General features: G+C 40.1%; 1 protein-coding gene and 1 long non-coding RNA gene across 2 annotated transcripts in view; one reads left to right on the top strand and one right to left on the bottom strand.

The window, feature by feature from the left end:
* Positions 1 to 263: 263 nt before the first annotated feature.
* sox9a (SRY-box transcription factor 9a) lies at positions 264 to 4,039 on the bottom strand. Its single transcript, XM_079595801.1, has 3 exons — positions 3,407 to 4,039; positions 2,997 to 3,247; positions 264 to 2,285 (listed from the first exon to the last, which is right to left on the bottom strand). The coding sequence occupies exons 1-3, from the start codon at positions 3,841 to 3,843 to the stop codon at positions 1,591 to 1,593; spliced, it is 1,383 nt and encodes a 460-aa protein (XP_079451927.1). The 5' UTR covers positions 3,844 to 4,039; the 3' UTR covers positions 264 to 1,590.
* LOC306989793 overlaps positions 3,720 to 14,884 on the top strand; it is an 11,853-nt gene continuing 688 nt past the window's right edge. Inside the window, exons 1-3 of the long non-coding RNA XR_013795736.1 lie at positions 3,720 to 3,822; positions 9,975 to 10,105; positions 14,737 to 14,849. This is a non-coding gene — a long non-coding RNA (uncharacterized lncRNA). The remainder of the gene's footprint in view (positions 3,823 to 9,974; positions 10,106 to 14,736; positions 14,850 to 14,884) is intronic.

The raw sequence follows: 14,884 nt of genomic DNA, 5'->3' as shown, positions 1-14,884 counted from the left end.
ATTCAGTAGAACATTATGTCTTTGGCATGACGGACGTGTCAATATTTCCCTTTGCTGATTGTTTAGAGGAACAAACATAGGGAAGCACACAGGAAAAACTGTTTTTCTTTCCCTTTCCCGCCAACAGTCCTGGAGTTATAATGTGCTGACTGTACGGCCTCCCGCTGCTTCATCTGTACGAGCGACGCATGCTTACGTAACACAACTACAGTCCGGCTGAACTGAACACATATCCATGCATGTTCAATAAACAGTCATAGGTGTCTATTTGATGTTTTATTCTCACTTTTATTGCAAATATAATACAAAAGATGAGCTTCTTCAAAGGCAGTAAAATGTTAAACTTTAAAGACAAAAACAACTTGTTCAGTCTCGTGTAAAAAAAGACACCAACGCCAGTGCTGAGATCGCTGGCGTTGAGCAAAGCACAAGAGTGGAAAGGGAAAAATTGAGAAGCGAACAGAGATGCCAACTAACTAACTAATGAACTAACTAATGAACTACTTAAAAACAAATTAGAGCATCGTAAAAGTTTCCGAACGAAAGATATGCTCTTCCAGTTTAATCAGCCTTGTTTTAGAAACCGCAACAGTATTTTGTGCATTACACAACTGGTTAGAAATAAGGACAAATAAACATTTAAAATAGAAAAATCTACATACGATAAATAAACATGATGAATACAGAATCGTACCGCATTAAGTACCAGCCCTCTGTCTAAATGGCCCGTTGGATTATATGTCACCATATTCAGAGGCGCAAAATAACATCATTTTTTTGTATAAAGTATTAAAGAATAAAATGCAAATAATTTCTTTGAAATAAAATTAATACTAATAAATAAATTAAAAGGGTTAAGATGGGGTCCGAAGGGAGGGGGCTGTAAGATGACACTGGCAGCTAATGACGAGCAGAGGTCAAAGGTCACTTCCTGGAGCTGCGACACATGCTGTTACACACTCAGTAAATTCTCAGCTGCCGCTGCCACGTCCGTATTCCCGCTAATACGCTTCCAGCGTTTGACAGGCACTGATGTCGGGGATCGAGACGTGAGCTCTGTAACACCTTTAAAAAACGGCTGGACGGGGACGGTGTTTTACAGGAACATAAATAAAGGGTACGAACTCAAACTATCAAATATAAAATGCACCGCATGAGGACAATAAAGGGTGTTGGTATTAGTGGGAAGAAGAAGAAGAAGAAGAAGAGGAGAAAGATGGGAGGAAAACAAAGCCGTACTACCAAGAGTGGTTTAGTAAAAATAGAGACTTTTCTACAAGAAACACAAAAGGCCGGATCGGCGGAAATACAAAAAGGACATGTTAAGAAAACATACACAGTACATATTAAAGTATCAATAATCAATAAGTCCTCACAGAGGAATCATTTCTCAAAAATGTTTCTTTACTTGCAATCAAGGCTAAAAATATATATATATTCTAATCACGATTTCAGGCGATTAAAAAAGGCACGTTGGGAGCCGTTTTTGTCAAAGTCCAGCTTTCTTCTTTCCTACATTTCATTACGTGTGTGTGTGTGTGTGTGTGTGTGTGTCTAAAGAGAGTGGAATGATGTGTAATGAGTCTCTGCTCAGGGTCTCGACAGCTGTGTGTACACCGGCTGCTGCTGCTGGTCCCAGTGCTGAGGAGGACTGTGGTTGGACTGGGGGATGTTGGGAACCCCTGTAGAGTCAGCGATGGGTGTGTACATGGGCCTCTGGCTGGAGCTCATGTAGCTGAAGGTGGAGTACAAGCCGGAGCCCTGCCCGCCGGCGTGGGTGTAGTAGGAGGTGGCGCCGCCCTGGTGGTCGGAGTAGTCGTACTGCGCGCGGGTGATTGACGGGAACGAAGTGCTGTAGTGTTGTAGATGCTGGACGTTGAAGGAGCCGTAGCTGACGTGTTGTGGCGAACCCTGTTGCTGATCGTTGTAGTGGCTGGGGCTGAGCTGTTCGGTCTTGATGTGTGTCGTTCTCGGCTGGTCCGGTTCTCCGGCGCCGAGCGGGGTGAGCGTGCCGCTTTGAGCGCTGGCGTTCTTCCCCATCCAGGTCCCGTAGCCGCCCGCGTAGCCGTGCCCGTTCGGCGGCAGGTACTGGTCGAACTCGTTGACGTCGAACGTTTCGATGACGTCGCTGCTGAGCTCGCCGATGTCCACGTCGCGGAAGTCGATGTTGAGCGGACGTCCTGTGCTTTCCTGTAGCGGACGGGTTTCCCGCTTCAGATCCGCTTTGCCTGGCTGAGCGTCAGTTTTCGGGGTGGTGGGAGGAGTGGGCGGCCCTTGGGACTGGCCTGTTTGGAAACAGAGGAGGAGGAGGAGGGGAGAGAAGAAGGTTAAGCACTGCACAGATGACCAGGGCTGGGTAGATTACTTACTGAATACAAATTGCATGATTAAAAAAAAAGTTGGATAAAGTTACACGTTTTAGGTAGCGTAATCAAACTACTTTTGGTGTAAGATAATCTCATACCATATTGATATAAAAATACAATGAAAACTTATTCCATTACACATTTTGGGAATCCCAGCATTACAATAATACAAAAGGGTGTGAATATGAAAGAAAAAGCCTTACAAATGCAAAGTAATTTATGTTACACTGTAAAAAATTATATGATCAACAAGTTAACTCATCTAAATAAGTTAAGCAATCTTCAACTTTTTTACGAGTTTAACTAGTTTTTAAGTCAGTTTGATGTAATTTCAGTTGAAATGAAGTTGATTGTACTTAAAAAATAAATTAAGGCAGCAACCTTTTTTTTTTTTTACAGGGAGAATCAAAAGTTTTGATTAAGACATTTGGTGAATAATATGTAATCACGTAATCAATAAAAAGTCTGATTATGAGTATTTTAAAATCTATTCACCAGTATTCAATTATTGGATTCAGATTACAAGTCAGGCTACTACCAAGATGACGCAACAGCAAAAAAACAAAAACAAAAAACAAACAAACACTCAGCCAGGAATCGATTTGATCGCGTAAAGTTGAATATGCCCACCTGAGTGTTCGCTGGGCGAGTGCACTTCCCCCATGCTGGACGCGGGCGAGTCTGCTTGCTGGAGCGCTTTAAAGATCGCGTTGGGCGAGATGTGCGTCTGCTCGCTGCCGTCCTCGGACTCGCTCTGCCCGTTCTTCACAGACTTCCTCCGCCGAGGCTGGTACTTGTAGTCGGGGTGATCTTTCTTGTGCTGAACCCTGAGGCGCTCAGCCTCTTCCACGAAGGGACGCTTTTCACCCTCGTTCAGTAATCTACCCAAAGCAGAACAATATATGAACACACCGATATATCCACAACACAAATAATGTTGCATGCAAATATTGCTAAGCCCATGCATTAATGCCGATAATCGAGTAGCCTTTCTAATTGCATTTTATTTGAAACGAGCAATGCATGGTTGATTTATTTACCTCCAGAGTTTTCCCAGAGTTTTGCTGAGCTCTGCGTTGTGGAGGTGCGGGTATTGATCCGCGAGCTTCCTGCGCGCCGCCTGCGCCCACACCATAAACGCGTTCATCGGTCTCTTCACGTGCGGCTTGTTTTTGCTCGAGCCGTTCACTCTCACCGGCATGGGCACGAGCGTCCAGTCGTAGCCCTTCAGCACCTGAGACACCGCCTCTCGGATGCACACCGGGAACTTGTCGTCTTCGTCCTTCTTGAAGTCTCCGAGCGTCCCGTCCGGAGCCATGAGGCTGTTCTCCGCGGGGCGCGTGTTCTCCGTGTCGGACCCCGAGGCGGACGGGCACGGGGAGCCCGCGGAGTCCTCGGACATGCTCGGACTGGGGGCATCAGACAAACACTTCTCTTGCTCATCTGTCATTTTCAGGTAGGGGTCTAGTAGATTCATGCGAACACTGTAGATGGACGATCTCAGAGAATTCGGGTCGCAAGTTTCGCCTCCAAAAAATACTTTCCAACTTTGAATTCCTGCAAATCCAATGTGTGCTCGCTTTCAGGTGGCAAGCACTAGAGTGTTTCTGCAAAAGCAAAGCGCTCCCTGTGCGCTCCCGTGTAGTATTTCCAAGAGAGGGACGAACTTTGGTTTGTCAGCTGAGCGCGCACGGGCTTTTAAACCGCACGCGCTGTGACGAAAAGGAAAACGATGCCTCCTCTTGCCCACCCCTCTCTCACTCTCAATAATTATCACTCACAATTTAGCATTTTCATTTGAGAAATCTGCTTTAAGTTAGTTTCAAAAAGTGCTGTTTTCATAATAAGTGCATGTTGAAAACTGCTGTAGGCTATAATCGTGGAAACGCGTGCCAACGCTCGATTGCGCGCCCTGAAACGTTTGATTCTTTGGGCCGTAAAAACTAGTACATATACCACGAATGATTTCAAGCGAATGCAAACAATCCTACGAGCTTAATATTCAAACCACTGGTTTTTATTCCTTTATTTAGTGACTGATTTAGGAAAGCTTGGCTCGAGGAAGTGTGTTGCTCAGTCAGTGACTCAGCAAAGATAAAGCTTTCCACTCGCTCTAATTCCTTCTTTTCAACGGGAGAAGTTGCAAATATTGTTGCATCTATTCCTCAAGCCATGCAGTGACTCTCTGAAGTGATTCTCTGAAACTGACCGATAGGGGGAGACAGAGTTCTGTGCTCTGTTCGCCACAGTCCATTAGTGTTGTTCAGACTCTGTGTGTAATAATGCAAATACTGGCAGGGAATTATTGATTAAAAACAGCAAACGTCTCTGCATTTACTGTCACACAGCATTTATACAGGGGAGACCGAGGAGCTTTGTAACGCATTTTGTTTAGAAGTCTTTTTTGTTTGTTTAAGAACAACGTTTCACACTTTTATAAGATATAAAATACCATTGAAATCTACAAACTATGCCTAATTACTGTCAAGTACATAATGCATTGCAACCTACCTGCCCTTCATAACACTAAATTGTAATTAATTAGTATTTTATGCACAAATTTACTTTGATAATCAAATTTACTTTAGAACCGGCCCCTCCTCATTTCATCTTAAAACAATAAATAAATATAGAAATTCATGAAACACATTTTAACAAATTAAGTAAATGTACGTTATACTGTATTATTTATACATATGGTGTTGCTCATAGTGATTTCACCCTGGAAACTCATTTCTAATTGGTTTAAACTGATGGATTTACTCCCTATTAGTTGAAGGCAACTTCTGAAAAAGGTTCAGCATCTGTTTTTGTGCAAACTTTAGGTTGCATGAGAAAAATACAACAATAACGGGTGTTAAAAGCAATTGACGAGTGTTTTGTAGTATGCCTGAAGATCTCTCATTCTGGAAGAAAGGCAGACTTGTGGATGTTAGCGCTGTTTGTTTGCGTTATGTCAAGCTCTTGCGATGCACAACCAGTCAGAAATCCTATCTGCCCCGCAGTTTAATTAAGGCTCAGAAAGTGAACTGTGAGCGTTCTGATTCCTCCTCGCTCCGACACACAGCGTTTATTTTCACTGGATGTGCTTATTTAAATGATTCACTTCAAGCATAAACATAACAGAACTTTTAGGACCTTCGTCAATAGCACGTCCCCTCTTCTGTTAACGGCACGCTGCTAATAGGAAGGAGAGGCTCGGTTTATTTATTGTAATGCGCACGTGAGCCAACGCAGGAGTGAATGACAGCTTTTCAACTTTGCATACTTTTATCAACAGATCTTTTAACTACTGCTTGTGAGCTTGAGTTGCATTAAACTCCGGTTACGATAACGTCACAGCCAATTAGATAATTGCTACCACATTTGCACAATAACACTAACTTCTCCTTTACAAGTTTCACTAACCGCTGGTTTATAAAGGTGTTCAAGTAATAAAATGTTATTGGAGTGCAGCGTGCATTATGATTAACTTATACCACCTGTTAGCAGAGTCACAAATAGCGTCGAGACGGTGATTTCACAAGAGATACACCTACACCACATCCTGGCAAAACTCAAATGTTTTAGCAACAGATGCAAAAGCTGTGCATGTTTCATAAACTTGCCCCTATTTGATCAGTTTTGTCCTATTCTGTTGGCGTTATATATACAGTTTCAACTGTTGTTACATTGTAACGCCTCTGTTACATTAAAGCAATGACCATGAACAGGGCTAAGTATCCTACAAAAGGCCTTGGGAAACTTCTCATCTTTTCCTGGAGTGATGGTGTGAAGACTTTGTGCAAACATTGTAGGTAAACTGGCAAATCATGTTTGCCATTTCTTACTTTGTCCCGGAGGTGTTTAAAGAGCGCTCTTGCTCTCTCCGTGCTATTCAGAAGTTTAGTTTTTGGCACAAAAGCGTAGCAAAGCTAATTAAACGGGCTTATGCTGTGTGAGAAGTCATGCACTAGTTTGGTAAACGTGACTTTATCTAGTATTTCTTCAAGAATGTAGAAATTCACAAGACCTTCCAGTCGCTGCCATCTTGACCCCAATAGACCAAAAGACTAGAAGAAACTTCTGAAAGCCTCGGGCAAACATGACTGTGCTTTCGACTTATCATTGGAGCCTACATGGAAAAGTTATGTAAAGTCACTATGTGAGAAATACATTCACAGTTGTGTTGCATGGAAGAAATAAAGACATTAGTTTGGATCGGCATTTTAATTCTTTCACTTCTTCTGTCTTCCTCAAATTCTCTAAAATCCTATAAAAGTGTAAAATTTTAGAAAACAATAGGCCTACTCATTAAAGTCTGAACTATCCGTCACTGGGACGTAAGCAGATCATATATGGCAATTTGCCAAAATGTAAAATAGTTCTGAATTGTCATGAGATTGTGTTGGAGGAACAGACCAAAATATCAAGCAGTAAACTTGGAAGAAGAGCATTTGCAGTTTAATAACACTTATTGTCATTTTGTAGCTTGACCGTCCTATAGTCCTCATTCACGTGCATTATGTTGAAAAGTACAGCCAGAATGTTCTTCAAAAATATCACATTGAAGTTAATGCTTTTGTGTCCTCTCACAAATGTTCCATCGAGTAACTTTGCATTCGTTTACAAAAGCTTTTGTGTTCTTTGTGAGTGAAAAGTTTCAAAGTTTCTCAGAGGAACGCAAACATTTGGGACAGAACGCAACGCAAAAGCATCGTCAAATAAATCTCATATTTGTTCTTCTTTACCATGTCCCTTTAGGGGCTCCGTACATTGTCATTGTTGACAGAAATAAAATTGTAATTGTGAGATATAAATATTCAAGAAATACCAAAAATTTAAAGATATACTGTAAAGTCACATTGCGAGAGATAGTCATAATTGTGAGATATATTAATTTAAAGAAATAGACATCAAATATAAGGTATTCTGGGATATCATTTCTCATTACATTAAATACTTGATATTACAAAAAATGAAAGAGATGAGAAGTCAAATTGAGAGAAATAGTTGTAATTGTGAGAAATTGAAAGTCACGATTGTGGGATATACAGTGGCAATAGTTGTAGTTGTGATAGTCATATTGTGAGATATAACACACAGAGTTGCAGCTGCACCTTTTCTCTGCTTTTACTCTGACACAGAGATGTGTGTGTGAGGGTTGTGTCGAGGTCAGAGGTTCTTCCAGGCACTCCGTGGTTATCTGTGATTTACGGCGGACTAACTAGTTTCAGCAGATCAGAGACTGTTTGTTAACATGCGTCACCCAGCTATAAGTAAAGTCGGAACGGGTTTAGTCTGATCCAGATGTTTGTGAAGCTTTCCTCCTACTTCAGTGCATCCATGCATTTAACATTAGCTTGATTCCACAGCAACCACAACATATTCCTGTAAGTAAATAATGAGATCACTTTCATGCGCGTCGATTAAACATGCGAAGGGAAGCGGACACACACCGGAGCAAAGCCGCGGGAATCCACACACGCTCCAAAGATACAGCTGGCTCTTAAAAATAACAATGTGCTTTTGCGCCAAGCTAAACGTGCTAATGACAGATCCGCACCTTTGAGGACTCTTCTGGGCTTCAGGGGTTGAGGCTTCAGAAATGTGTTTGTCAGCAGGAGGGCCGAGCCAGTGGAAACGCAGACGCTAGCCGTGCCGAGACTGCACAGATCTCTGATGCAGCGAAACGCTAGTCGGGCTGGATCCCGGTCCAGTCATAGCACAGCACTTTTTCATTGAATTGTGCCTCGCAGACAGAGCTTATGGGGCAAATATAGACGGATTTCAGGACTGATAGGAACCTTTGCATTATTGAACTGTTGCCGTATTATGATTGTTTACAGCATTATACATATAATCAGTATTTTGACTCTTTTGTTTGCATCACTAAAATCATACAAGTTGATTAAAAGGCAAAAATGGTTCAGACAAATGAGCACTGAGGAAATGCCATAAATGCCAACATATACTGTGTATTTTTATAATGCAATGGCATGCATTCATTGGTAATGCTTTATAATAAGGTTTCATTTACACTAGTAAAACTAAACTAACAATGAACAATACATCTGCATTTATTATGTTATTTATTTGACCTTTATTTAACCAGCATAATCTCTCTGAGATCAACTGCACATTGAGTCATCTCTGAGTGACCGGATAATAGATTTAAAATGTCCCATAAAGTTTGTAATTTCAGTTTCGATTGGAGTAAATTCCCGTCAGACGGAGATGCAAACATAAAAACACTTTTTTCTTCAGTTTAATAAGTAGTTAAATATGCATTTTTCTTCTAATGAACAGAGAAGGCCAAGATACTAATTCCTTTCTTACATTAAATGAAAAACAAAACTTGTTTATAGAATAAAATCATACGGTACACTGTCTCTTCTGCATGTTGTAAGAATGTGTTTCCGTGCCAGACTGAATCCACTCCTCCTGTTGACCTGATCTGACCGGTTCATCAGCTTCTGATGCCGCCGCTGCTCTCGGTGACATGCTCACGAAACCGCAGACAGAATATGTCATAGCGGATGGGTTAAACAGGTTAACTCTTAACCATTTGCTGTCCGTATCTGAGGGACAATGTGTTTTAATGATCAGGCTCAGAACAAATTGATTTTATGTGCATATTTTGGTGGGAGAAATGCAGAATTAAGGCAATAATGCTGAGAGCAGTGGGAGGGAAAACGTTTAAAAGGAGAATGTGCACATGTCTGATATCAAGTTTGGCCCTGGAAGCTTACGTATGTAAAGGGGAAGTCTTCTGAATTTTATGACATTTGTGAGATGTTTTTGGAATTTGTTAAAGAATGAGATATTAAAAAGGCTATAGATGTGTGAAGTTATAGTACATAATGCTCAGTATGAGTGTATGATATAAAGCGCTGTATGTTAAAGGTTATATATTTTTTCCCTCAAATTCCTATATATTTTTTATTATTTTAGTTCTTTCTCTAAAAGTTAAAGAAAGTTTTTTTCTTCTAGCTGCGTTGTCTGTTTTAATGTTTTCTGGATTCTGTGATTTGTGGTTATGAGTACAAATGTATCATCAAAATGCAGGTCATCAAATGAATATTTGATCAACTAAATGTAATCAATCTTTTAAAATGTAATCGCATGAAATGAAGTGCCGCACAACAGAGGTTTAGTGTATAAATGAAACATTTCTTGATTGTGTGATATTCCTGAAATTATGTTTAAATGAATTTCATAATTATTATTATTAATATTAGTGTTGTTGAAGTGCTTGAGTGTGTGTGCAGGAGACGAAACTGTGCCGCTCGTTCACACTAAGGCAGACTTTATATTTCAATAGTAATCTTTTACGAGTTTAATATTCACAAACACTTCCATACTGAGATTTGATTAATTGTACTTTTGATATATTCATCCAAAATGTATACAATTCCGTGACATTGTAAATTCCATTTTCAAGATTCCATTTTCATTTTATTAATTTTTTTGCATTGGGAATCACAAGAATCAGAATCTCTCTCTCTCTCTCTCTCTCTCTCTCTCTCTCTCTCTCTCTCTCTCTCTCTCTCTCTCTCTCTCTCTCTCTCTCTCTCTCTCTCTCTCTCTCTCTCTCTCTCTCTCTCTCTCTCTCTCTCTCCCCTGCAGGCCATGCTAAATGAAAGGGTCTATTCTCTTTTCCTGGGCATGCCAGCGTAATGAAGGAGTGATGAGATGCAATAGCTCTGCCCAACTCTCTGTGATTCCTGCCCCCAGCTCTTTCCACCTCAGACACACAGGTAACTATATGCACAAACGGCAAGAAATTTGCTTGAAAAATGATGCCTGCATAGATAAACACTCACTGGCCAAAAATCTACTTTTCAGGCCATAAGTAACCATCTTCAAATCAGTAATATTCAAACTCGACCACAACTGGACCTCAGGAGCTTACAAAATAATAGTGTATTTCTTTCACTTTTCTTATTTAACGTGGTAATTATAAGGAAACAGAGACGCCTGTACGCTAAGGTCACGTCCTCGTCAGTGTTACTGAAGATGTTTTTGGGTGGAAGGAGTGTGTAAATCACAGAGGAACGTAATGTAGGATGAAGCAGTGTCGCATTCACTTACACACACATGCACACGTGTCCGGTTCAGGCCTGGGAATGTGAACTGGCACAGCAAGACAGGAACCTTCTAGAAACAGAAACTGCCTCTTCAGACGCCATAAATGCACATGTAGACATGCATGCATAATAATATCGGCATCTACACGAGTGTTTCACGAGATTGCAGCAACCCTGTGGACTCTCCTCGCTGCCGGTGGACTCTAAGATTACACTCGGAGGAAATTGTCCAGCTTTATTTCCTGAAATCTCTTCCATCAGGATGCACGAGTGTGACTCAAATTGAAGGGAGAGGGAGAGAGAAAAAAAAGAAGGAGAGGTTTGAAGTGAGAATGGAAAAAAACAACAATGCTACTGTGAAATACTGTGGGGTGTAACACTATCTTTATGTGTTTCAGATTAGAGCTCTGAATACCAGGATATCTCCATCCCTCCCTCTCACTTTCCCCACTCATGCACTTTCTCAAGGCTTCTTTCTAACAACTTTATGATACTTTGGAAACAACTCATTTTTTGAAGCCGCAGTTCACAGAATTCGACACCTTCAGGAGTTGATATGGAGAACGTTAAATATTAAAGTGAAATGGAAAACAGTGTAATGTTGCCTTCATACATGTTGATATTACTCTATTTTACAGAATATATAACTTTTTTTTAAACCAGACCGTAAAGTTTGTTTTTTATCAAAAATGACCAAAGACAGTTAAATCATGAATTTCCAAGAACATAAATATATGAACTATGTTGAAAACATGTAATTTGTTCTGTAAAAGTAATGTCAAATAGCCTGAATTTAAAAACAAAATTTTGACTTTTTTTTCTTCTTTGGTTTATATTTCTGAGAATAATAATGCAGCAAGTTTGCGAAATAGACTTTGTATGTTTTAAAAAACATTTTATTTATTTTTCATATTTACAATTTAAGACAAAAAAGCACATATGATACATATTGACAGTTCAAGTTTTATTTGTTTGAAATCATATGAAAGCTGGTTTCCTCCACAAAAGAGGAATGCAAAGTCAGAATTGTGAGTTATAAAGTCAGAATTGCGAGATGCAAAGTCAGAATTGCGAGATGCAAAGTCAGAATTGCGAGATGCAAAGTCAGAATTACGAGATATAAAGTCAGAATTGCGAGATGCAAAGTCAGAATTACGAGATATAAAGTCAGAATTGCGAGTTATAAAGTCAGAATTGCGAGATGCAAAGTCAGAATTGCGAGTTATAAAGTCAGAATTGCGAGATGCAAAGTCAGAATTGCGAGTATGAAGTCAGAATTGCGAGTTATAAAGTCAGAATTACGAGTTATAAAGTCAGAATTGCGAGATGCAAAGTCAGAATTGCGAGATGCAAAGTCAGAATTGCGAGATGCAAAGTCAGAATTGCGAGTTATAAAGTCAGAATTGCGAGATGCAAAGTCAGAATTGCGAGTTGTCAGAATTGCGAGATGCAAAGTCAGAATTGCGAGTTATAAAGTCAGAATTACGAGTTATAAAGTCAGAATTACGAGATATAAAGTCAGAATTGCGAGTTATAAAGTCAGAATTACGAGTTATAAAGTCAGAATTACGAGATGCAAAGTCAGAATTGCGAGTTATACAGTCAGAATTTGCGAGATGCAAAGTCAGAATTGCGAGTATAAAGTCAGAATTGCGAGTTATAAAGTCAGAATTGCGAGTTATACAGTCAGAATTTGCGAGATGCAAAGTCAGAATTGCGAGTTATACAGTCAGAATTTGCGAGATGCAAAGTCAGAATTGCGAGTATGAAGTCAGAATTGCGAGTTTTAAAGTCAGAATTACGAGTTATAAAGTCAGAATTAGGAGTTATAAAGTCAGAATTGCGAGTTTTAAAGTCAGAATTACGAGTTATAAAGTCAGAATTACGAGATATAAAGTCAGAATTGTGAGTTATAAAGTCAGAATTACGAGATATAAAGTCAGAATTGCGAGTTATAAAGTCAGAATTGCGAGATGCAAAGTCAGAATTGCGAGTTATACAGTCAGAATTTGCGAGATGCAAAGTCAGAATTGTGAGAATAAAGTCAGAATTGTGAGAATAAAGTCAGAATTGCGAGATATAAAGTCAGAATTGCTATAATGTCAGAATTTCGAGATATAATGTCAGAATTGCTATAATATAAACTCGCAATTGTGAGATAAAAAGTCACAATTATCTTTTAAATGGTTGTATTCCATGGCAGAAACCAGCGTCCACACTCTCTTGTGCTGGTGTGAGCTGAACGTTTCGTCTGCACTATTAGATGCTGTTTACGGCTGACTGAAGGCCATTGTTTGCATCATGTCTGTTTATGCAGGATTGCTCATTCTTATGCAGGACCGACGTTTTTGTGTGTTTGGAAGAGCCCGATGCGTGCATGGTGCATGAGTAGCATTTGTGTGTGTGTGTGTGTGTTCGTGTGCGCGTGTGTGTATAATGTCTCTCCGCCCTAATCCCCGGCCCTTGGCGCTGCATTGTACCGCATATTAGACTTGTCATGCAACTAAGTTTGAATTTCTAATAAAAAAATCCAGAGTCTGAGCTTTTAAAAACAAAACCTTTTAGCAAGTGCTCCGGTATCACCTGACAGGGCAAATAAACACAGATGAATGTCACTCTATTCCCGAACAGAACTGATGCTGTTTCCAACCCAAAACATCGGCCGCTTTCGCCTGATCGGCCTGCTCTCTAACATAAATGTAAAATAACTCGCTGACCTTCCCAGAATCCCCCTGCTCCATGTCGCATTGCCCAGAAGTGTATATCACAACCAGCTCACATCAAAGCCCTCGACACGGACTCCTTTATTGCTAATAATTGATGTTTGCTTGGAATTAACACTTTTTAATAAACCCCTTTCTGACTGTACACTCGAGCTAATGTTCATGGTAAATATTAGCAGAGGGTCGTTGACGTCTGCCGACCTAATATGGGGTTTAGCGGACTTAGATTTCCCTTCCTTTCCACAATACTGAGCCGTACAAGGCCTCCTCACACAGGACTGCAGGGTTAGCATGTGTTGACTAGCAGCGCGAGTCTAGTGACGGGAAAGATGGTGAAACGCTGTAGACCTTTGACGGTCACACTCAGCAAACATCTCCTCCCTGAAGCACAAACAAACAAGCAAACAAACAAACAAACAGAGAACGTGTTTTGATGAGGTTCCTGTAAACTGAAATTGTCCAGAGTGGTTCGAAAAGTGTCCGTATATTCTCATGATTATGACTGATTTTGATTACGGTATAGTAGATGAAGGCTCAAATTAAAGGCTCTTTAAAGCATGAGGCCGGTTTTTAAGTCATACTTCCAGGTAATTCTCCTTGTGGAGAGAGAGAGAGAGAGAGAGAGAGAGAGAGAGAGAGAGAGAGAGAGAGAGAGAGAGAGAGAGAGAGAGAGAGAGAGAGAGAGAGAGAGAGAGAGAGAGAGAGAGAGAGAGAGAGAGAGAGAGAGAGAGAGAGAGAGAGAGAGAGAGAGAGAGAGAGTTGCATGTTAATTGCAATTGAATGAAAATGTGTAAGTTTATATTTACATTACATATGTACATTTGACCCAAGTACATCTTTTTGTGTAATTTCATAAATCTGTTGATCATAACACTTTGATGTTGTTTCTATTGAAACATATATGCTATATACTTGTAAGTATATTTATAATTACAAATTTGCAATGATGATGGAATTTAGTATTAAAGTATATTTACATTAGACGTACTGTAATGTCGCATAACATACTGTTAAAATTATAATCAAGTACTTTGCATGTGCTTTATGTTAGTCAACACATCAAAACAAGTGCACTTCATTAAAGCATGACACAAGATTATTTAAAACATACTGATTTAAAACGTACGTTAAAGTGACATTTTATTTGACATTATTACAAAGTGCACGTTTTGAAAGTGTGTTATGAATTGTACTCACTTTAATGGTCTTACATTTTATTAATATAATCTGTAAGCTTCTCAAAAGCACTTAAGATTTGAAGCTCACAAGGGTTTGCTATTGAGATAAAGAGAATGCTAACTGATATTAGCATTAGCAATACTAGCTTTCTTTAGGGACTGTATAATGAGGGTCGTCTTGATGCTCAACGATGCAAATGAGGATTTCAGCACAAGAACATCTCAAAAATGTTGAACTTGAATATATTTATTACTGCAGCTGATGGGAAATCAGTGCCAGTGGAGGATGTAGCGTGTTAGCATGTTCTCTCCCGTCTGTGTGGGTGTGTGTGTGTGTGTGTCGCTCGTGTTCGTCCCTCCTTCTCAGTTTGAGGTCTGTTGGCCTCGTCTTTGTGTTCAGACGGAGGGCTTCTGTGGGCTTCTCACCGAGTGCCAACCGATGCTATCGCTCTCTCAAAACAGTCTCTTCCCAGTCCCAGCATATTTCACACTCGCACGGCACGCAGGATCCAGGTATAGAGTTCGACTGGAAGTTTTACTATCCCATG

The sequence above is a fragment of the Phoxinus phoxinus genome, assembly GCF_949152265.1.
Source record: "Phoxinus phoxinus genome assembly, chromosome: 21".
NCBI classification, from domain to species: Eukaryota; Metazoa; Chordata; class Actinopteri; order Cypriniformes; family Leuciscidae; genus Phoxinus; species Phoxinus phoxinus.
The sequence above is the reverse complement of the archived record's forward strand: the minus strand, read 5'-3'. Positions and strand labels throughout refer to the sequence as shown.